Source organism: Rattus norvegicus, chromosome 19, assembly GCF_021556685.1.
Source record: "Rattus norvegicus strain SHRSP/BbbUtx chromosome 19, alternate assembly SHRSP_T2T, whole genome shotgun sequence".
NCBI lineage: Eukaryota > Metazoa > Chordata > Mammalia > Rodentia > Muridae > Rattus > Rattus norvegicus.
Window position 1 is genome coordinate 22,033,420 of NC_141552.1, and position 24,064 is coordinate 22,057,483.

Here is a 24,064-nt window from a genome sequence, read left to right on the forward strand (position 1 = left end):
AGTCAGACCTCCAGGCAGTGCAAAGACAAACTAACACTGTATGACACCACTGACTGAGGGCTGGAGTGTCACCAGTTATATAAAGACAGAAAGCAGGAAGGTTTACAGAGCCCCAGGGGTGACATGGAGTGGGGAGGTTGGAGGGTAGGTGTGTAAGTGGGACTGAGGCTCAGAGGAATCAGACATGGCTGCAGAATATGCATGTGGCTGCCTCCCATACCTGTGGGTCCTGCCTCCTCAGAAAGGCAAATACAGCAAAAGAAATGAACAGAGGCAACAGACTCTGACCTCCTGTAGACACACACACAAATGACGTGACAGAATGTGCACACTGCTGCCTTGCTGCAGGAGCAGTTGAGCATCCAGAAGGGTTGAAAGAGGCTGGAAGGGCTGAGCATGGCACTGAGTTCAAGGACATAGCTTTAGGTCCTGGGGAACGTATGGTGCCCAAGCCCCATCCTGCTGATACTGAGGGACACAGCTGACATTCAGGGTGATGGCTGGGCTGGGCTGGGGAATAGGTGTCCACTCTCACCTGCTCCAGCTTGAAGGTGCTCTGGATGAAGTAGAACTGCAACTACTTGTTGGATTCATTGATGCAAATCTGCTGGAAGCTATTCTGTTCAAAGTCCTCAAATCTGAATATGGCCAAGACACCAATGGGCAAGCACTGGGAGACAAGGTGTGGTTATAGCCGGGGTCTCCTGGAAAGACTAGCCCTCCTGAGAGGAGTTGCAGCAGAGGGGGTGTGTTTTCCTGACCAGTTTGGTACCCAGTGTTTTTTTGCCAAGGGTTCCTTTATTACTTCTTGATGGAACCAGGCCTGCACATATCCAGGAAGCATTGGGGTGGAACCTAGGCTTGGTGCCCACATGCTGGCATCGCTGAGGGTGAAGCCTAGCCTACCACACTTCCAGACACCGAGTGCAGATGCCTGGGTTCCTATAGAATGGCGGTTCTTACCCTTCCTAACACTGTGACATTTTATTTCAGTTCCTCATGTCGTTGTCATCACAACATAAACTTATTGGAGAGCTACTTCATGAGTGTAACTTTGTTACTGTGAGGAACTGTAATGTAAATGTCTGGTGTGCAGGAGCGCTGATGTAGAACCCACAGATTGAGAGCAGCTGCTGTAGAGGATCAGAGTCCTCTGCCAGCCCTGGTGTTTGCAGAGATCCCCTGGGTTCCCAGTCTCCATGGCTTTTCCCAAGGACAGGGTTTATTCTTGGCTGTCTCAGGGCCCGGAATCTCACAGAAACAGCCTCTCCCATGTCCTTCCTGTTGAGGAGAGCGTGGTTGGTCCTCAGCACAGTCCAGTCAAACAGGGCGCTGTATAGACACTTGGCCAGGGGTCTCCTGCAGTTATGGCCTCTGGACAGAGGGGTTTCTTACCTGGGTGGGGCAACTGTGCCAGGTACAGACTGTGATGCTCAGAGTCAAGACCTCATTTTGTCTTATTTTCATAGACAAAGTTGCCCAGGCTGGCCTCGAACCTGCCGTGTAGCCAAGGATAATTAAACAACTGATCCTACTGCCTCTACCCCCCATGGGTTGAGATTGCAGATGAGTGTCACCAGAGCTGGCTTGTCACAGCTGCTATACGGCTCTAAGTCAGGGGCCTCATGCGCAGGTGTGTTATGACTGTGCCATCCCCACCCTGCAACCAGGGTTTTCACCTTTCTCCTGCTGAAGTCTGCTTAATCCTACTCTGGCCCTAGGACACAGCAGCTGTGGGAGACTCAAAGCCTGGGGCTTCAGCTCAGCATGGGTACACAGCATGGCATGCAGGATGTATGGTTGTGAAAAAGCCAAGGAAGTGCTTCTCAGCTCACCCCCTGCAGGAGTGTCTAGTCCATCCTTCTCCCCAAGGACGCAGACATCTGCTTCCAACTGCCCGACATGCCTCTCTGGTTTTGACTTTCCTGGATGCCATGTCAATGCCACCACACAGAGTGCTGCCTCTACTGGGGACACTCACACAACCTCTCTGGGGGACATCTGAGCCAAGCAGGGATTGGGTGCACTGCAGAGAGGTCAAGTCATGTCGTGAAGTACCTTGTCCCACAAAGGCTCACTGTTCAGGGAGTTGACTGGAAAAGTAAGCTTATGCCCCTGGGCAGGGTCCCCATAGGGAGTGTCCCACACCCTACTATCAGGTCTATTCCTGGTGCCATGCAAATTCAATTTGCAAGACCCAATGCTCTGGAAATGTCAAGAGCTAACGGAAATGTACCAGGAAGTGCACACCACAGCAAAGGGAGAGGATGGCACAGAGACCTATGCTATGGGTTAAGGGGCACGGAAAGGCCACCTCGAGCACAGGGGTCAGTCACCTCTTTCACAAACAAGGCAAAAGGTCAATGCTCTCAGCTCTGGGAGTCTAAAGGGCTCTGTGGCTCCTAAGCCCTGCAGCTGCAGCCAGAAGCAGCACTGAACAGGATGTAAATGCTGAGTATGGCGATGTCAATAAAACTTTATTTACAAAACCAAATTGGTGGTGGTGCTGCTGCTGGTGGTGGTGGTGGTAGTGGTGGTGGTGGTGGTGGTGGTGGTGGTTGCGGACTGGTTCATTTCAAAGCATGCTGGAGTGGCATGGCCACTGAGCATCGGGAAACACAGAAAGGAATGCGACCGGACACAGGGCTCCCAACACCCTAGACGTCGACCTATGGCACTGGAACAGGGTCCCTGAAGGTAAGTCTGGACAGTCAGATAAGGTAAGTACATTTTATTACAAGGAAATGGGACAAGATAAATCTTCTCTTCATCTCGCTATGCTTAAGCATCTTTAAGAGTGCAGGGAATTCATGTCTATCAGTCTGGTTTAAAAAGTGTTTAGAGACAGCAAGAGTAAACTCCATGGTTCCCTGACGAGGGTTCCAGGGATTCTGATATCTGGGTCAAAGTGAAAGTTAAGGTGAAAAAGGCTGTTAGGCAGGGCAAAAAGATTCCAATTTCTGGTCTCTTTGGGCTGTAATTTTTACTGTGTTCAAGGCCATGAATGCAGACAGGGTAATAACGAATACAGAACAAGAAGCTAGAGCTTCATTAAGACAAAACGAAAGTAAAAGTTTTGCACTCTGCACCACTGCCTGAAGCAGGTTTTTCTAAGTCTTTTCCCGAGGATAGCATGTTGACCTTTAGATTCACAGGATGATGATGACAAATTCACCTGCTTTTTCTTTTCCTATAATTAGGCCAGCATCGATTCAAGGTGTGGCCCAACCGACTTATTATAAAGGATGATACTGGTTGGTTGAAAAAGGTAGTAGCTTTCTATGAACCATGTATTAAGTTTTTATGTATATTAAAATTAACATTGGAAAGAACAATGGTAGGAGAGGAAGCTGGAGGACAACTGCTGCAAATGCTTGCTTTTGAAAATGCTAATGAAGAGTACAGGAGAGCATTATTACCTATAAAGGAGGCTGGGGATATTAATGCTTATATGAAGGCATGCAAGGGTATCTTTTCTGAAAATGGAAAGATGCATATTTGGCATGTATTGATCCAGATAGAGTTATTAAATTATATGTTTAAATACTCTTGAATATCCTACCGGCACTTTCAGTCAGGATGAGTTGCCTTTAGAATGGGTTTATATTAAATAAAACTTTAACCATACATTAACAAATTATGAGGAACAAATTTCTTTAAGTATTCAGCAAGGCATACAAAGATCTGTTACTCTGTGGGGATATGATTGTGCTGCTATTGTTTTCCCATTTAGCAAAGATAAAGTGGAATATTTAATGCAGATGTCTGAGGTTTTTCAATTAGCCATGATTTCTTACACTGGAAATATTGAATTTCATCCTCCCTATAGTAAATTGTGGGATTGCTTTAAAAAACAAAAAAAATTTGATAAATACACTAATTTTGTTGATCCATTACCATCAGCCTTTACTGTGTTTACAGATGGCTCTAACACCAAGATGGCTTATTGGACCAAAGATTAATTTTGGGAACAAGAATCTTCTTTTGGGTCAGTACAACAAAATGAATTATTAGCGGTAATTAATGTATTCCAGGATTTTACTCATGATGTAAAAATATTATAGCTGAGTCCGCTTATGTTGTAGGAGTAGTACAGAATATTGCGACTGCTGTTGTTTCTACATCTAAGCCGATATTAAATGTTATTCTCACATATTAAAGGACTATTGTTATTATGAAACTCTAGAATATTCATTACACATACTAGATCACATTCAAAATTTCCAGAATCTTTAACACTTGGCAATCATATGGTAGATCAATTAGTGGCATTTGCTACCCCAGAAGAACACAGTCATAATCATGCCAATACAGGATATTTACATATTAAATATAAGCTTCCCTATTCTTAAGCCAAACAAATTATTGCTAATTGTCCTATGTGTTAGTCTTCACGTATAAAATGTGTTCCATCTCAAATTAATCCCAGAAGGATGCAACTTAATACATCGTGTCAGATCGATATAACCCATATTTCTGAGTTTGGTCGCCTTTCACATATACATGTAAGCATAGATAATTTTTCAAAATTTGTGTGGGCTACACCATTGCCAGGAGTACGCACTGCTCATGTTATACAGCATCTATTGGAAACTTTTGCTGTTATGGGACTGCCTTCTAAAATTAAAATTGATAATGGACCAACATATATTTCTTATCAATATAAACAATTTTTTCAACGATATCATATTGTACATATTACTGGTACAGAACACAATAAACAAGGACAAGCTTTTGTTGAAAGAATTCACCATACCCTGAAATGACAAATTATAAAATTAAAAAGGGGGAAAAGAGATGGCCTTATGCAACCTGAATGGAGTTTGCAGACCAGTCCCAGGGCTATATTGGCACAAGCATTATACGTTATTAATTTTCTTAATTTACCACAAGGTGAAGTTATATCAAAAGCCGATAGACACTTTGTTGAACTTCCCCCAAGAAGGCATGGAACAGACAGTATGGATAAAAATTGCCCGGGATGCTGAATGGCAGGAAGGGACATCATTGTATATAGGGGAGAGGGTTTTTGTCTCATTACAGGATGGGAGACTATTCTGGTTACCCGGGAGATGGATCCAAGCACAGAATAATAAGAACTGCTCCCTACCCTCAAAGGAATCCAGTTAAACCAGCTACATTTTCTCCTGATGGATGTTCTCAGGAGATGAGGAGGTGTCCTCCATTACTGAGGCCCTGGCTTCTCTTAGTGTCCACAAACAACAATGGATAAGGATCCGTGCAGTGACAACCCTATTACCTATGTGGGGTCAGGTGAAGCGATTAAGCACTGAAAGGAATAATTTTGTCTCCTTCAGGAAAGTCCTTTACTGCTGAGCACTTATTCTTAGCAATGTGTGTTTTACTCATGGTTTCTTCTGCTGCGAACAATGCCAGTTATCGGGCTTATATTGCTTATCCTGATGAAATCCTACTACTTGACTGTTAGTAAATATATGGATAATGACACAGAACATGATTGGAAGTTAATTCAAGCCTATTTAGAGGGTAATGAAAGTGCTTCAAAAGTAATTAATGCCTTGAAATATGATGTTTGAATGTCTTCTGGTAAACAGCTGGAAGATACTACTCCTATGGAAATAGCGAAATTATTGGCTGATCAATTGACAGGATTAGATCCCAAGGCTTGGCTTCAAAGGATTTTCCATAGCATGAGAGGAGCTAGTTTTGCCATAATCTTATGTACATTATGTATTATGTTGCTTTATTTTTACATGACTAAACCCCTACAAGGACCTTTAGCTATGTTATGTAAAGTGTTACTTTAAAACAAAAGAAAAAAGAAGGAATTGTTAAGACATAGAGATGCAGCTCCCAGGCAGGGTCAAGAAAGGCCTGGTGACAGATTCAAGTAGGGGCTGGAATGCCGCCCTGGAGAAGAAAATGTTTTTCTCACTTGGCCTTAAAATATGTTCTGCTGTGTCCCGTTTCTATGGAAGTGGTTCTAACGCTCTCTTGGTAATGGTGAGTATATTTTGATTATAATAAGAGAGGTTATTTGTTATATGAATATTTTTAGAAGAAGCTTTCATTTATTCGTCTTTCTTTGTTTAATCTTCCCTCATTGTTCCTGGTATCCTGGGAATAATGATCTTATGGTATCTTGACACAATGAAAATTGTAGTAATGCATATTCTTAGCTTAATAAGGATTAATAAAGCTCGCAACTGCATGCAGTTTCTTATGCCTTTGCTCTGCACCCCCTGTGTCCTGGGGGTATGTGACCATACCCAGGGCCCCAACTCACTACACATTGAAAATGGGTCACCCCACAAAACAGAGAAGCATCTACCTTAGTCAAAAATGGACATTTTATTGAATGCACACACTAACACTGATTGATCACATCCATAGCTAAGATACTAGGGGCAGGTCCGTGGCCCAAAATACATTCCTCTAAACCTATACAGAAAGAAAGAAAGAAAGAAAGAAAGAAAGAAAGAAAGAAAGAAAGAAAGAAAGAAAGGAAGGAAGAAAGAAAGAAAGAAAGGAAGGAAGGAAGGAAGAAAGAAAGGAAGGAAGGAAGGAAGGAAGGAAGAAGAAAAAACACAAAAAACTTAAGCTTCTCATAGGAACTTCGCAGGAAGTGTTGTCTGGCGGTCAGTTCTGATTAGGCCATTTTAGATGAAACAGTGCACAGTGACCCTTAATGTGATGGGCCCTATATAAAGCTTTTTGCAATATTGGAATTTTAACAAACCTCATCCAGAACATACAGCAGAGGCAAGGATGTGATCACCATGTCCTTGCTCTCTATCAGGTTATTTTTCTGTGTCCTTGATTGTCAGGCATAGAACAGCAACAATCTGAAATAGCTGGTAGACATGGAACAAAGTGGCTAAAACTATAGATGTGGGTTGCACACCTCAACAGTCAATGGCTAATGCTGTCCTAGAGACCTCGGAGGCCCCTCTTGTAAGACTGTCTATTGGAAATGGAAGCACTGACTTCAAAGTGAACCGGGCCAGCCAGGGAGAGGGCAACATGGGATACGTGAGACCCTGTCTAAAACCAGCACAAAAACCAACCCTTCATTCAAAGCATCATCTATTAATTCTTTATTATTTACCACTTTCTCCCTACCAGCCTTTCAGTCTGGAATGGTAGAAAAGGACTGGGAATGTTCCTTCTATTCTAAGGACCTTGATCTCTCTTTCCTTAGGTCCACATTAAGAACACATGCAAATGGGTATCACCATCTGAACAACTTAGTATCATCTACTCAGTATATCTAGCCTAACACTGTGCTGTGACAATCTCAAGCTTCCCTGAGTTTCGCTGACCCAGCAAGAAGTATGAAGTACTGAGGCCACACCCCAGTGATCCTTTCAAGGGGTTAGAAGAAAGCCATGAGAGATGCTCCACTTCTTTGTCCTTAGATTAAATCACATTGACACAATGTGGGTGGACTATTTAACCAGACATGTTTCTCCCAACCCCACCTTTCTGAGTTCAGACCATGGCAGAATTCATGCCCCACCACCCTAGATATTGAGTTTAGTGATATGTAATTATTATTTAAACCTATGCATTAAATTTTGTCATTTTGTTAATTTTTGTGGTTTTCACAGTCTTCTTTGATTAACTTTCCTAGTTTTATTAATTTATCCCTGTGTTCTCTGGTATTTTGTCCTTCCCTTCAAACTAAAGTATTCCTTTTAGGATCCTCTACAGAGCTGTCTTACTGGTTATACATATTTTGTTAAATTTATTTTAGTGTGCATTAGTAAGCACAGTAGCTGTGCAGCTGCCTGCCCTCCATGGTACGAGATCTATTTTCCAAACAATAACGCTCAACTCTTACTGACTGTGTAGCATCTTGGCTGCTCTTTGTTGCACTTGGACAGCCCTCAGGACCAGGCTCTCCTCTCCCTTAACCATGGCTGCTGTCCTCTTCTTCTCTCCTCTCCATCACACACGTTCTTCCTTTATTCTATGGCAGCTTCTTCTTCCTTCTTCCGTCCTCATGATCCTCTCTAGCAAAGCCCTCAAAGCTCACCTCCCCCATCTCTCTGCTGTGCAGCTGTTGGCTGTTGGCTTCTTTATAATCACAGTTAACTGGGAACAGGGTCAGTTATTTGGGGTTAACCAGTCCTGAGTTCCACAAATTAGCATTAAAATACAAGCAGAATTAGGCCAATCCACTACAGGGATTTTTGTTTGTTTGGTTGGTTGGTTTGGTTTAATTTTCATTTACCTTTTTACTTGTTATTTTATTTTTGGCTATTTTTTATTAATCGGTTATTTTATTTATTTACATTTCAACTATTGTCCTGCTTTCCACACTCCCCTCATCAAATTTACATCCCATTTCTGCTCAGCTTTGCCTATGTGACAGTGCTCCCCCACCCACACATATCCATTCCCACCTCACACCTCTAGGATCTGCCTTTGGTGGGGCTACAGGCCTCACCTTGAACCATAGAGCATCCTTGCATACACTTTGGCTGGCAGTTTGGCCCCTGGGAGCTTGGGGATTAGGGAAAGAAGATCTGTTCAGATATTAAAGCCAATGATTGCTGCATTCTCTTCTTTTTCTGGTTATAGGTGAAATTATGTTTGTGTGCTTCTCTTTTTTTAAATTATTGAGAGAAGATTAATTTCTTGGTTTTTCTTGGGTATAGTTCAGTTTATTGTCTTGGAGTTTTCGTCCTGTTAGCCTCTGTTGTGCTTTCTTACAGAAAAGAATTGTTTAAATTTGGTTTTGTCATGAAATATCCTGGTTCCTCCTTTTATGGTGATTGAGGATTATGCTGGATATAGGAGCCTGTGTCTGCAGTACATCTGCCCAAGATTTTCTGACTTTTAGAATCTCTGTTGAGAAGTCTGGTGTAATTCAGATACATCTGAATTTATTTGTTACTAGATATTTATACCTTACCCCTTTTAATGTTCTTTCTTGATCTGTGCATTTAGCGTTTTAATTATTATGTGAATGGAGGAATTTTTCTGGTACAATTAGTTTGATGTTCTGTAGGCTTGTTGTACCTTTATGGCCTTTTCTTTCTTTACCTTATGGAAGTTTGCTGCTATGATTTGTTGAAGGTGTTTACTGGATCTATGAACTAGAAATCTTAATTCTCTTCTCTATCTATTATCCTTAGGTTTCAACATTTAATTGTGTCCTGAAATTCATGGATGTTTTGGATTCAATAAACCATACATGTTTATCTGAGATGGGTGTTTTGTGCTTTGTGGGATGACCTCCTTGACCCCAGGCTGCATGAAGAATCTCAGTTGACAATGGGGACATAAATTATGAGTATGTGTAGCAAGACCCAGGCCTCTTCCAGGTTCTTAGATATTAACTGAGAACCTCAAATACAGTAGTGATGTGATAGTGTGGTGTGAATCTAGTTACTATTCTCTATTTTGATATAGATGACTCTTTTTGTGTCATGGTCAGCTTATAATGACTAGAAGACCTAAGCTTGAGAATAACCAAAGACTACATTGCTTCTCTAGCAGCTGAGCTTTTAAAAGTCCTGGTGTGACAGCAACTGTTGGTGGACATTCTGGATTATTCCTTCTGTACTTTAACTCTCTGTGTCACTTCCACCATGAGTAAGTTAGTTCAATTCCATAAATTGGAAATCCATCACCTGGAAGAAATACTCTTTTTTTTTAAGATTTATTTATTTATTTATTTATTTATTTATTATATACAAGTACACCGTGACTGTCTTTAGACACACCAGAAGAGGGCATCAGATCTCATTAGAGATGGTTGTGAGCCATCATGTGGTTGCTGGGATTTGAACTCAGGACCTCTGGAAGAGCAGTCAGTGCTCTTAACCACTAAGCCATCTCTTTAGCCCAAGAAATACTTTCTGAATATGATCTGAGATTGGCCATGGAAAAAGGGTAGCTTGAACTGTCCCACCTGGGTTCTGGGCCTGCACAGGCCTGCTCTCCAAAAGAAACCTGTGTTCACAGCTGTTGGCTGGCTAAGAAAGATTTCACGAGACGTGATACACAGCCCTTGGACTTCTGCTTCAGTCATCTGCACAATTTTTCCCGGACGATATCCTCATACCTCCAGCAGGCGGGTGATGAAGCTGTCCACTCTCAGCTCCCCTTCAGCCATCTTGTGGGCACCAGACTCTCCTCCCTGCAGCAGGAACAAGGGCTTCTCCATGGTGGCTGCAGCAGCAGTGGTGGTTTGGCATTCTCACCTAGGAGGCCCTATGCCTTTCTACCCCAGTTCCAACTCAGCTCAGGCCCGGGCCTTCCCCCATCCACTTCCCACGGAGCAGGGAGAGCAGCACCCACTAGAAATAAAAGGGAAGCCCTTGGTCCTGCCAAGACTGAACCCCCAGTGAAAGGGATTGTTGGGGGGAGGGTGGTAATGGGAGGAGGATGGGGAGGGGACACCAATAGAGAAGGGGAGGGGGAGGGGTAAGGGGGATGTTTGCCTGGAAACCCAGAAAGGTAATAACAATTGAAATATAAATAAGAAATACCCAATTTAATAAAGATGGAGAAAAAAAGATAAAAGTGTCACACATTTAAAACAGAAGAATATGGACCCTAATTTTAAAGGACAGTTCTGTCAATTAACTAAACCTTTAAGGAAGCTCAGAAAATCAGGCCAAACAATATTTTCTCGGTTTATGTATCTGTAATGTCGCATAAATAATAATGTCCGTTTCTTGCTGTTGTGGAGGGAATTAAATAGATAATATGTAATCATGGAAATTTTGAAGTACCATCCATTTTTCTGTTCATTAAATCACTCTTCCTCATTTCATTGATCAAGTATGTATGTTTTCTTTTCATAGTTACATGTATAATAAAACCAGCATAAAAACCTTCAGAATTGTATAAGCTTTCACTTTTAACAAATTAAATTAGTTGTTCTTTGTATTTCTGCTGAACATTTAAATGTTCTTTATATGTCCCAATGCAAGTTTATTAGGTACCTATAAACTTTAAACTCTGTTCCTGAGAGCATGAGTACTATTTAATCATATAGTAACTACACTCAGGCTGTCTTTGTATTAGAACCAATTATATCAGACTCTAAGAAAAATTACTATTGCGTAAAAGTTTGTGTGTGTATGAGTGTGAGTGTCTGTGTGTGTGTGTGAGTGTGTGTGTGTGTGTGTGTGTGTGTGTGTGTGTGTGTGTGCAGTACATGACCAAACAACTTTCAGGAGCCATTTCTCTCCTTCTGTCATGTGGGTCCCAGGATGTAACCCAGATGTTTGACTTTGGCAATAAATAATATTACCCACTAAATAAATAAATAAACAAACAAAAAACAAGCCACCAATCCACTTTAAAAGTAAAGGCCAGAAGTTCACAGAATAGTAGCATTGGCCTTACCATATCCTTTCTTTGGGGATAGGAAAATTAATGTTCTGAAATCCATGACTTTCAGGAATTGTGATATTCATTGAAATTCAATTCCTTTGCAGATGCTCCAGTTGTTGTGGCCAATTGCTAGAAAGGTCAGCTTAAGCTTGCAGGACGCCCACCATCCCTCCCCCCACCCCACCTCCACAGAAAGCTCAAAAGACACTGCCCAGAACTTACTCCACATTCCCAGAACCACTTTCTTTGTCCATCATTTCCTTGAGACGAAAGGTCAGATTCCTTCACCCTAGTCTCTCCACAATTGACATTCGCCCCTCCCAAAACACTTCTAAGACTGGAAAACATGTCTTAGGATGTATCTGCCAGACTCGGACTGAGAGAAACCAGGGCACTGGTTGTCACTACAACATTGGTGACATAGCAGAGGATGCCAGAACTCTCTAGGAGACAATAGAATGTCCAAGAAGGGACAGCAGATGTCATGGGGAGAGGACTTTGCCTCCCTGCTAATGTTCTCCCTGTACTGAGCATAAGCTGAGGTGCCCTTTCCAGGAGACTTTCCCGGGGCAGAGCCACTGAACACCTCCTGCTTCCAAAGCCAAATTTTCCTCTAGGCTTGATTATAAAAACCTTAGTAATTCCTATGCATCTAAATGAATGTTTCCTTCCAAATCCTGCCCAAAAATGTCTCATCCTAACTCAAATTATCCTTCTTCACCAATATTAGCCATTAAAAATTCCTGAGAAATAATACCAGTTTGAATATGCACTCAAAATGTTCTCCTGTCTTATTATGTACAGGTGCTTGAAATCACATCAAGAAATAGCCTGCATGGAAGGTTGCAACATGGGTGTGTGTTAGGGGAACACTCATGAAGCCTTGTGCTTAGCATTCAACGGTTGCCACAAAATTCCTTAGGAGGAAGACTTGAAATCATTATGGTGCTAGAAACAGTGTGCAGGCCAGTTGGCAGAGGAAAGTGAAACATTAGAGCCACCATTGAAGGCTCCTGTTGGGCCCTACCTTGGTGTTTCCCTCCCCCCTCGCTGAGCCTTTCAGCCTGCTATAGCAAGAAATTGTTTACACCTTTGACAGCTGCTCTTAGCCCCTGATTTGGGGCTGGGATTTTCCATGGCACCCTTCCTCCCCACTGAGCTTTCCTGCTTCTTGTTTTTAAGAAGCTGTTTATGCCCCTGATTGGGCTGGAACTTTCACCACACAGACTTGTCCTAATTTCCTGGTTGGGGATTTTCACCTGCCTTGTTGTTTTTCCATGGCTTTTGCCTCTGGTATATAAGGAGATCTCAGTAAAGCCTTGGTGGCACTCGCTAAAAAGGGGTGACCCGTGTACGTGTTTTCTTTCAACCCCACAAACCTACACCTGATATTCACACACTGTCGGCGCAGGCACTGACAATAGGTATCACAATAGAAACTAGTAACTAGATTTAACCAAACTATCACATTAATGCCGTATTTCGTGGTATTTTTTTTTTTTTTTGCTCTCCTAGAACCTGGAAGAGGCTTGGGGTTTTCTAATCCTACTCATAATTTATTATCCTTCCCAACACTATGTGCTTTGTTCTGTTAATGCTAACAGCAGCATCCAATACCTAGGATATTTTCTACTGACATGTGTGACGTGAGACAAAACAGTCCCTGTCATCCCTCACCTGAATAAACTTTCTTAGAGGACAGTGTAGTTGGAGGGTCCTTCTTTCCTCTCCAAGATCGAGAAACATTTCCAGTCTTCAGACAAGTGTGTCAGCCATTGTCCAGTGACTGTCTTGAGATGTCCACATTGTCAGCTGAGTGTCGTCATCCAGCCTGCCCTGTAATTGTTGTAGATGATTAATAGGGTTCCAGCCCTAGGATTTAATTCAGTGCTACAGTACTTGCCAAACATGCTCAAAGCCCTAGCTGCCACCCTAGTCCTGTGTGCTCTAGAGAAAGAAAATAAAGAACCACATTGTCTATCAAGTTTCTCCTCCAATAGAAGGAGAATCTGCATCCAGTCTTTTAAGTAACTCTAAGCCCCAGCTTCCCCACAGCTCCCTCCATCGATTGCACTATTGCTGCATTTTCAGTAATTCTCACTTTATTTTTGGTGTGCAAAGAATATGCACCATGTAAGTAAAGTGTGTGTGTGTGTGTTTGTGTGTGTGTGTGTTCATCCATGAACTCACTATAAATTATTATCAAATGACCCAGAAGACCGTGGAGAAACCTGTCGATGTGCATGCAGAATTATGTTACTACCGTTCCATGGCACCTTGCAGGTAACACTGAAATAGTGGGCTGCTTTAATAGAGCCTAAAACCAGGCTATGCATGGTTTTCGGTGAGATTGTGATGTGCAACACCACAACAGAGATCAGCAGAAGCTTCATTTTTTCCATGCTGCTGTTACCAAGTGAGGCAAAGCCTCATCCCATAGAGAGTCTGGTAGGATCTGATGAAAGGAGTAAACTCAGGGTTGAAATCAAGCCTTTAGAAACAAAGAGAAAAATACAAAGTCAAGGAAAGCAAGAGCTGTCTTTTTCTTTTCTTCCTCTTTTTTTTTTTTTTTGAGAAGATCCACAAGAGAGACAACCCCTTCCTCCAACTAACAATGCACAAGAGAGACAATACATGAATTAAAAATCAGAAATGAAATGAGGGACATAACAATAGACACCGAGCAAATTCCAAAATCATTAGTTCTTACTCCCGAGGACTTTACGCCAGAAAACTGGAATATTCATTCGATATTGTTGATTTTGTAGACAGATAACAATTATCAAAGTTAAATCCAGATCTGGGAAGGTATCTGAATAATACCCCTAAGAAAATAGATACACTCATTAAAGGTTGCATACATTATATATTATATTGCTTTCTTTTTGCATGATTAAACCCCTTCAAGGACAATTAGCTATGTTATAGAAAGTGTTACTTTTAAAACAAAAGGACAAAGAGAGAAATTGAGGAATCATTGAGATACACTTCCCAGACAGGATCAAGGAAAGACGGCTGAGAGATGCAAGCAGGGGCTGGAACGCTGCCCTTGAGAAGAAAATGTTTTTCTCACTTTACCTTACACTATGCTGTACTGTGTCCGTTTTTTGTGGAAGCAGCTCTCATGGTCTCTGGGGTATGACAAGTAGATTGTGATACTAGCAAGAGGGGTGACTTGCTATACAGATATTTTAAGGAGAAGCCTTTGCTTAGTCTCACTTCTTTGCCTAGTCTTGCCTCAGTAGTTCCTGATATCATGGGAATAACGATCTTATTATATCTTGCCAAAAGGGAAAGTGAGGTAATCCATATTCATGCCTGTATAAGGGTTAATAAACTTGCAGCTGCATGCAGTTGCATCTGCCTTTGCTTTGCATCCCCTGTGTCCTGGTTATTTGTGACCATACCTGGGCCCCCAACACACTAGATGTTGACAAGCATCACCCTTCTCACTGTCAGGTTTATTTTCTTTCTTTTTTGAAATCTATGATGTGGAGGCGTATTACAGCAACAATATGAAATAGCAGGCAGGCATGTATGAAAATTGCTGTGTTTAAGCTAGGTGTGGGGACAAGTCCTCAAAAGGAGGTGTTAAGATGGGAAACACATAATGCATTTGTTGCTGGAATTGAGTTGCCTCAGCTGTGTTGCTCTGCCTGCTCAGTGTCCATTCAACATCACTCTGTTTCTACAGAGGAACTCAAGGTTTGCCCCAGCCGCCTGTGAGCTGTGATATGGGCAGAGAAAGGCCAGGACACAGTGGTGATTTCCCACTCCTCAGTTATGCTGAATTTTCCACCACTGTACTTGTATACACAAGTCCAGTGTGGTCAGTTATTATAGATATTTGTCATTTCTTACAGAGGGCAACTATGATTGACTACACCCAATTCTACAAAAAACAAAATTCAGGAAACCTGGCCCTTGGCAGCAATGAATCAAGAAATATCTAGGATGGTGGGGCATGAATTCTGCCAAGCAATGAACTCAGATAGGTGGGGTTGTGAGGAAGATGTATGGTTGAATATCCCAATAGATTCACGTTGTATCATCTTGATTTAATCTAAGGACAAAGAAGTGCAGTATCTCTGATGGCTTTCTTCTAACCCCTTGAAAGGTTAAGTGGGGTTTGACCTCAGTTCTTCATTCTTCTTGCTGGGGCAGCAACACTCAGGGAAGCTTGAGATTGCCATAGGCACAGTATTAGGCTAGAAATGCTGAGTAGGTGATACTAAGTTGTTCAGATGGTGATACCCATTTCATTTGTTCTTAACGTGGACCTAAGGAAAGACAGATCAAGGTCCTTAGAATAAAAAGATCATTTCCACTTTTTTTCTACCTTTCCTGAATGAAAGACTGGTTGGCAGAGAATGGTAAAAATTCAAGAATTGGTAGATGATGCTTTGAATGAAGGGTGGGTTTCTGTGCTGGTTTTAGACAGGTTCTCAATTACCCCATCTTGTTCTCTACGTTGCTCGTCAGGTTCACTTTGAGCTCAAATAAAGCTGCTTCTACTTTCCAACAGGTAGTCTTACAAAGGGGCCTCCAAGGACTGTGAGGACAGCATTAGCCAATGAGAATTGAGGTGTGTAACCCACAACTATAGCTTTATCTGAAAGACCCTCAGACAGAGGAGACTCTCGCTCCAGTCCTGAGGACAATCACCACCCCATGAACACACAGGACTCAGTCTTGATGTAAAAACAAGAGGTTTACTTTGGGATACCAATGCACTGCGGCTCGACACGGTCCTCACGAGGAGGGATGTGAGGAGCCTCAAACAACAGAAATGTACAGCTTAAACAGTCATTTATGATCACACAGTTTCATTAGCTCAGCTATTTCAGTGCCAAGGATAACTAGGCAGATGTTTCTCGTCCTGGGATAAGGCCGTAACCACATCAATGTAGCTATTTCAGTAGGAAGGATGTCTGACTTGATATATGTTTTCTTATCCTGGGGTTCCCAGGACAAGGACCAAGGATATCTGTCTTGGCAGGTGTTTCTGTTCTGGGGTTCCCAGGACAAGGCTATAGCGATGTCAGCCTATAGCACAGCTGCATTCAGTACCAAGGACATCTCACTTCTATAGTGATCAGTCAGCTTCCCAGAGATGTTTCCTGTCTTGTAATTGCCCTGCAGTAAATATGTTCTATACCCTCTGTTCTTATGGTCGGGCAGCTTCCTAGAGAGTGGGTGGGAATGTGCTTTCTGTACTTTCTGGTCTATTGTCTAACGTCTAGGGGCTAAGCGATGGCAAGCTTAAAAGATTCTCATGCTTAAGAAATGGCTGTACTGATATCAAACGGGGATCTTTCATATCCACTTTCTTCCAAGTCTACCAGCCATCTCAGATTGGTGGTGTAATATGCCTGACAATCAGGACACAGAAAAATAACTTGATACACAGCAAGGACATGGCAATCATATCCTGTGTCGTTATGTATGTTCTGGATGAGGTTTGTTAAAATGACAATATTGCACAAAGCTTAATATAGGACCCATCAAATTAAGGGTCACTATGCACTGTCATAGCTAAAATGGCCTGGTCAGAAGTGACCACTGGATCACTCTTCTGTAACTTCACATGAGAGGCTTGTGCTTTTTGTGTTTTTTATTTTTGTGGTTTTTTTTCTTATTTATTTATTTATTGATTGATTGATTGATTGATTGATTTATATGTTGTCAGGAAGATAGTTCAAGTCATGGATCTGCCCCCAAAATTAGAGCTTTGCTACTAATACTGTAAACAGTATTAGTGTATGCATTCAATAAAATAACTGGCTTTTTTTTTTAGTACGATACATGCTTTTGTGTTTTGTGGGGTGATCCATGAAACAGGAGTGAAGATGCTTGTTTCTTACTCTGTCCACTGAGTTATGTCTCTAGGCTTCTCCTGCTCCTTTGGCTGCATCCCCCCCCCCACATCTGCTGACTATTTTATTTTTCAGATGAAATCACACGTTATAGCTTAGAGAGGCCTGTAAGCAATCCTGCTTTGGTAACTTAAGTGCAAAGAGGAGAGCCCCACACTCAGTCTGAGGGTGCATTCACTGGTGGATCCAATATTTCAGTTTCCTCTGCTAACAGATCACCACATTGTTGCCAGGACCATAATGAATGCAATTCTTTCTCCTAAAGAATCTGGTGGCAACTGTCAAATGTTAAGCACAAAGCTTCAGGTTGTACCTATAACACACACCCACATTGCCACCTATCCTATAGGCTATTTCTGGGTGTGATTTCATGCACCTGCACATGATGAGACAGGAGAACTCTTTGGCTACTTATAGGAACTGGTGTGATTTCTCAGTAATCTTTAATGGGTAATATTGCTGACTGAGGAGAATTTGAGGTAGGATGAAACACTTCTGTGCAGGGATTGGGGAGGAAGCACTCATTTAGATACATAGCAATGACTTAGGTTTTTCCAATCAAGCCTAGAGCCAAATTTGGCTTTGGAAGCATGTGGTGCTCAGTGGCTATGACACAGGGAAGTCCCCTGAAAAGGGTCCATCAGCTTTTGCTCAGTACAGGGAGAACATTAGCAGGGAGGCAAAGTCTGTTATCCATGACAACAGCCGTCCCTTCGTGGACATTCTATTGTCTCCTAGAGAGACCTTGGAATCCCTGTGATGTCACCAGTATCGTTGTGACAACCAATTCCCTACTTTTTCTCTTAGTGTCCAAAGGATATATCCACAGACATGTTTTCCCGTCTTTGTAGGTGCTTTGGGAGAGTTGATGTTGATAGAGAAGAGTCTAGAGTGAAGCAAACGAAACCTAAAGGTAATGATGGACACATGGGGAATGTGGAGTAAGTTCTGGGCAGTGTATGTTGATCTTCCTCTCAGGGGTGAGTGTGGGGGCCTTCAGCTGGCCTTTATAGCAATGGGCCACAACCACTGGAACATCTCCACAGATATTGAATTCCATGATTATCACAATTCCTGAAAGTCAAGGTTTTCACATCATTAGTTTCTCCATAACCACATGGAGGATATGGCAATGCCTATGCTATTATTGGGTGAACTTCTAGTCTTTACTTTTACAGTGCATTCGGTATGTTAAATTGATATTATAACACCACCAGGAGTCATGGAGGGTATAACTTTTCTGAATTAAACAGGGCATCAATGTACTTCACTTTCATTGCTTCTTTCAATTCAGTGACTATCTGACAGTAGTAAGAGGGAGAGAACTGTGCTCCTGGCCATGACCTTATATTCTTAGAACTCCTCTGACTACCTCTGGCTGACGGGGCCAATCTTACCTTCATATATTAGAGGTTCTGTGTGGCAGATATTTTTCTACAGTAGCCAAACTATATGGAGCAGGTAGAGAAAGAGCCTGTAACCTATTGGCACTTCTGGGGCATTTGTCATTTCAGTAGGGGGAATTAATAAGTCTGTTGACCATGTCCTCCCCCTACATGACTTTTTAATGCAAAGTTATTGGAATAGAGTAACAGTGTAGGATATCTGAGTTTCCCTGATCAATCAAGTCATTGTGGATGCTGAATTGATGATCTGACTTCTGAAACCAGAGGGGTGAGGGTCCTGAAACCAGGTTGTAGCCTGCGTACCTGATAATAATCCTGGAGAAGGCATCTCTCTGGTACTTGTAAGCCTGTGTGGGCGGGCATAGGGAACACCTGGCTGCTTACATCTCTTGGTCTCTATATAGTAGTGGGGGAACTGTGATCCACTTAGGATGCTTCTTACACAGACCAAACTTCTTGCAGTGACACTGGCTTCCAAGCATGTTCTCCTGTTTAGACCTCACTGTGGTCTGTGTATGCTCTATGCATTCACCTCATGCGGGTTCACTTGTGTTCTTCTACCTACAGAGGCCTGCAGACAGACGTCATCCCCTGAAAATATCCTAAACAAGGTGCAGGACAACGAGGAAGAGGAGAGGCTGAATAGAGAACTGGAGCTAACTACCAAGGAGAGAAATGAGCTGACAGATCGCCTCCTTTATGTGACAGGTGGATCCATGAACAAGAGGTATGCATTGCTCCAAACAAAGGACCTTGTTCTAAACCTCATCTCCCATAGAGAGGAGATTCAGAACCTGACCCTTACTGAGGAGTGAGTTTGGACATGGACTCTCTGATTCTGCCTGTTGAAAATCTGAACTTGTGATCTGAGTGAAGAATTCAGGGATAAAGTCACTGGAGCATGAGTTCCCAGTGTACAATTGGAAAGCCCTTGACAAGTGGCAGCTTTGCAAGGTTCTAGGTGCTGTGAGTTTGTGGACAGTGTTTGTACTTGCTAGGAATGTGACTGAACGCTATCATCTCATGGCAGCACCCTTAGGTAACAGGTCCCACATTGTTCATCTCCATGCTTAACTAGAAGGCCTGAGGCTCTGGCCTGTTCCTTCTTGTCTGTGTGCCTTAAACACTGAGACAGTAATGGTGCATACATTTCTAATGATTCTCATTGTGCTCTTTCCATATTTGTCTCTCTTTCTCATTCTCTGAGTCTGTTTAATTTTCTTTTCTTGTGGGTGTGTCCCAGTTTGTGTGTCTGTGTGTGCACAGGTCTGCATGCATATGCACAACTTTTATATGTTTCTGTGTCCCTCCACCCTTGGAATTTAGGGGTCTGTTTTTTGACCTCAGGATATACCTGTATAATAGTTTCATGGAGGTGTAAGTACTTTATTTTGGAAGCCCCACTTTCAACAGTACAGTTCTTTGCCTGTGTGGTCACATTTGTCTATACATTTGTATGCCTTGAGCAGATTATAAGTTTGTGGCAATATCTGGTCTCATCTCCAGAATTATGTGTACTGTCTGCCTCTAGAATATTAGTTATTCGGCTTGTAGCATTCCACTTGTCAAAACAGGAAAAATGAAATCAGAGGTTTCTGGATGTGTGTGTGTGTGTGTGTGTGTGTGTGTGTGTGTGTGTGTGTGTGTGTATGGTTTGGTAAGCTCTGTGGCCTAGGCTCTTGACAGCATAACAGGTTTGAATGCAGATCCAGCCCTCCTGATTGAAAAAAGTGAGCCAGGGAACCCTTTATCTGGGAGTTAGCTTCTGTTGTCCTGGGCACACAATTCCAAGTTTCTGAAGCTGAAGAATTCAAATATGTAGAATTCAGAAAGTGTCCTTCCAGGACTGGGGTAGTACAGGACACAGCCTGAGTTCATATAATCCTAAACCTCGATGTTCATTGGGTTCTATCTTCCTGGGGCCAGCCCCTACTTCAGGCCAAATCCATTTTATGAAAACTTGAAGATAAAGGAGAAAGAGGTCATGTCATTACTGCACAACTTAGACACAAAGAACATTGAACATCGTGAGAAATTTCAGGAGCTGAAGAAGGAGATTAACTTCTATCGGTAAGTACTGGTCAGAAGGGCCCATCACTTGTGGAATATCCATTGCTGCCTCTCTTTGTTCTGGACTGGAGAGCCTGCAGCTCTGGGTCCATGTCTTCTGCTGTTTAAATATCACTGTGCTGTGGGTCTTTTGGACTCAGTTTCAGTTCTTTAAGACACTGTGACTTCTAACCACAGTGTCTATGCATCTTTACAAGGCTCTGGATAGAACTACACTGATTCAGGCATCAGAGTGTTATTAGGCCAACCTGCGGCTCTGGGGTCTTACCAGGTTTAACAAAGCTCAATGTGTGGACCACATGGTTTGCATGACCTCCCTTGGTCATACTGTCCTCTTGTGGTTATTTGCTGCCTACTAATTGATGCTGTCCCGATGCATTGGGCTCTCATGGGTAGTTGTAGATCCCTTGTTCTTTTGGACAGACATGGACTCTTATTGGTGCTTGGGTCACAGAAACAATTTATTCTTCCCTGGATTGGCCATTTGCTGTTTGTGCAGCAGCCTTACATGTATGGAGATGTATTCTATGAAGTCTTTATGGGTATCTGGGTCCTGGTGGACTTTGTGGGATTTGGCAGTTGGAATGGGAGGAAGAGGCTTCAGGATCTTACTATGCAGAGTGTGTTTCCAGCAACCTGCACAGCCGGCTCCTGATGGACCAGGCATGTATGAAGAAGAAGTTGGTCACATTGAAGCAGGAGAGCAAGGAGTTACAGCGATATTTGTTTGAGTTGAACCCGAATGATGAAGATGAACAGGAGAAGGCCAGCAACCTCCAGACCCAGCAAAATGTGGTAGGAACAAGCAGCTGAGTCAGATTAACAATGTCTGATACCATTTGCCTATTGGATACATCTTTGCTTCCCCTATCATCTTTCTAATCTCCCCACACCCAATCAGTCACCCACCTCATGTGATAGAGTTATTCATTGCTCTGTGTATGCACAAGTATTCTGGGATGTTAACCACTCTTCAGAAACTGAGTTATTGGCAATTATACTTCTCTGCCCTTTTTGAAACTGCAGTCCAGAAATGGTGACAGAGGAATAACATATCATATGACTGCATCTCCCTATCACAGATTGGATGCTATGAAGAGTTTTGAACGAGTTCTTGGTCGTGTGACAAAGGTCATACAGGGGTCATGTTATGGTTGGAAGCACCTTGTAGGGATAAGAACCAAGTGCAAATTGCAAATGAGTCCTGGTCATTGGCTTTGATCTGGGTATCATGTGGCCTTCTCCTTTCTTCCTGCACCCCAATTAGGTCTCTCCCCATTTCCCCATTCTTGGTTTGCACTGGTAGAGTCTGAGGAGCAGCTTGTTCTCCCACAGTACTGTGAGGGTTGCTGGTGATGTTCCCAGCCTGCAGAGATATCAGCAATGATTTCAGTGAAAAGATCAGTGCTGTCTGTCCAATGCAGCTGAGGGGACAGAAGGCAGCAACTTGACAGCTGGTATGCATGTCCCCACCAAATCAGTGTCTTAATAGCTGCCTTCTCCTCCCAGGTCTCAGGAACTGCAGGAGACATGGCATAGGACGGATCCCAGGAAGACAGCCCCCTGAAGAGTGAGTTTCTTCCTCAGGAGTTCCCTGTGACGACAATCCTCACAGTCAAAGACTTTTTGGGGGAATATTCTTCTTCTCAGATAATTTCCTCAATGTATAGAGACCCTAAATTTATGTATCCGTATGCCAGACTGTCTGGTTGAGGTCCTTCTCCTTTCTCATACGGACAACACCATTTGAGAGACATCTGAGGGGACTGCCTTGACGTCTTGTCCTAGAGGAGAAACAGCACTACAACTGTGTTTCTAAATGTTCATTAAGAAAATGCTGTTAAGAAATGTTTTTGGTTATGATTTTCATTGAAGTTTTCTTTTTGTTATTTCATACTTATATATTCTTGTTACTGTTTTTCATTTTTTATACCATTTTAGTTGTTCATTTTATGCCTGTTTTTTGTAAATTGTATTCCTTATGAATAAAAATTGATTTGTAACTCTTGACTCTTAAGACCATCTTATTCAAGGGTCCTTTCCCCTCCTGTAGACTTAGAACTGACAGCTAGATATGGATCTTTGCATGGTCCAGGCAGCATGGGTAAATAGGGAATTCAAAGCCACCAAGGTGTACACAGGGTGATAGTGTCTTTTGTGTGGATAATGTGAATTTTTTATGGACACACACTTTATGATGTAATCACTGACATACTGTATCCATGCTGTCATGTGTTCTGCTCATCCTAGTCTATATCAGTCTACAACACACATTCCTTATTGACTGTGTGCACCAGATATTGAGTAACACACACTCATGCCTGTAGAGCTGCAGAAAAAAATGACAACTTTCACAAAGGAATATAGAATAATCCTAATGGAGAACCATGTGCCTCAGTTTTTCTTACAATACAGCATTAGTATTAAACCACAAAGATAATGACCATCAACGACATTTTGGGAAATAGGTTTTTATAGGTGCTGTTTCACTTGATCATTCATATGCTGTGTTTTTTATTGTTGCTGATTATATTTATTTTTATCATTTAACTCAATGGATCTTTTTTTTTTTTTTCAAATGTATGTCTGGGCCACTCCTGAGTGCATTTCCCTCATGATCCAAAAGAGGGAATAGCATTCCCCATTGTAGATGATTGTTAGGGACCATGTGGCTCTTCTGAGAGAGCAGCAGATGCTCTAACCTGGGAGTCATCACCACAGCTCCTGTAGGTAGCTTTTGTCCTTCCAGGGCATGTGCTGTACTAGGTGGACACGATCACCTCCCATTTAGGAGAGAGATCTCAGGAGATGTGTATGTACAGGTGGTTGAGCAGTGCCTGCTCAATGTGGTAGGCTGCTAGGCAACCAACTGAACCCCAGCCCTGCTCCACCTGCATTCTTCGAGGCAGAGTTTCTATAGCCCAGGATGGTCTAGAATGCATCATCTACCTATGTCTTTTTTCCACTAATGCTAGGATGAGGAGCATATGTCCTCCACACCCTTCTTTCCAAACAATGAACATGCTCATGGTCTGGTTATCACATGGCCATGAGGGAGGTAAATAACACTCAGCCAAAACAGAGGCGTATTCCACAGTCACACAGACAGCCTGGACAGATCTGACACGATCAGCACCAGGTTTGACTGCCACTACTTGAAGCAAGGTCCTCCAGTGTTAGGACAACCATTCAAACAGCAAAGAAGGAACCTGTTCCCAGCATCCGAGGAGTGGGAGACCCAGAAACCCATGTGTCAATGTGGCCATTTGGAAAATGGAAGAGGGGAGGCAGGGAAGCAGCCAGAACTGGACACAGTTGAAGGGACCCAGGCAAAGAGGGAATATTGGGGCAGAGTCCATGAGATGTCAGTAGGCA

The 24,064-nt window shown here is 42.6% G+C and overlaps 3 protein-coding genes across 9 annotated transcripts in view; 2 read left to right on the forward strand and 1 right to left on the reverse strand.

Moving 5' to 3' along the window:
* The window catches only part of LOC147999108 (disks large homolog 5-like), a 76,459-nt gene extending 53,767 nt beyond the window's left edge, over positions 1-22,692 (forward strand). The window contains exons 2-8 of one of the 5 annotated variants that reach the window (XM_087596165.1): positions 3,201-3,268; positions 3,922-3,988; positions 18,065-18,126; positions 19,187-19,346; positions 20,546-20,689; positions 21,322-21,484; positions 22,199-22,692. In XM_087596165.1, the coding sequence (XP_087452291.1) occupies positions 19,336-19,346; positions 20,546-20,689; positions 21,322-21,484; positions 22,199-22,228 (348 nt within the window). In that variant the 5' untranslated portion in view covers positions 3,201-3,268; positions 3,922-3,988; positions 18,065-18,126; positions 19,187-19,335 and the 3' untranslated portion in view covers positions 22,229-22,692. Of the gene's footprint in view, positions 1-3,200; positions 3,269-3,921; positions 3,989-15,862; positions 15,923-18,064; positions 18,127-19,186; positions 19,347-20,545; positions 20,690-21,321; positions 21,485-22,198 lie in introns of those variants that run through there. The other 4 variants (XM_087596166.1, XM_087596167.1, XM_087596168.1 and 1 more) reach the window with 4 other exon arrangements.
* Positions 1-24,064, reverse strand: part of LOC147999107 (uncharacterized) — a 924,037-nt gene that overhangs the window by 65,367 nt on the left and 834,606 nt on the right. The window lies entirely within an intron of this gene.
* Positions 2,524-24,064, forward strand: part of LOC147999110 (disks large homolog 5-like) — a 260,765-nt gene continuing 239,224 nt past the window's right edge. Inside the window, exon 1 of the mRNA XM_087596149.1 lies at positions 2,524-2,697. The gene's annotated coding sequence lies outside the window, so the exon portion shown is untranslated. The remainder of the gene's footprint in view (positions 2,698-24,064) is intronic.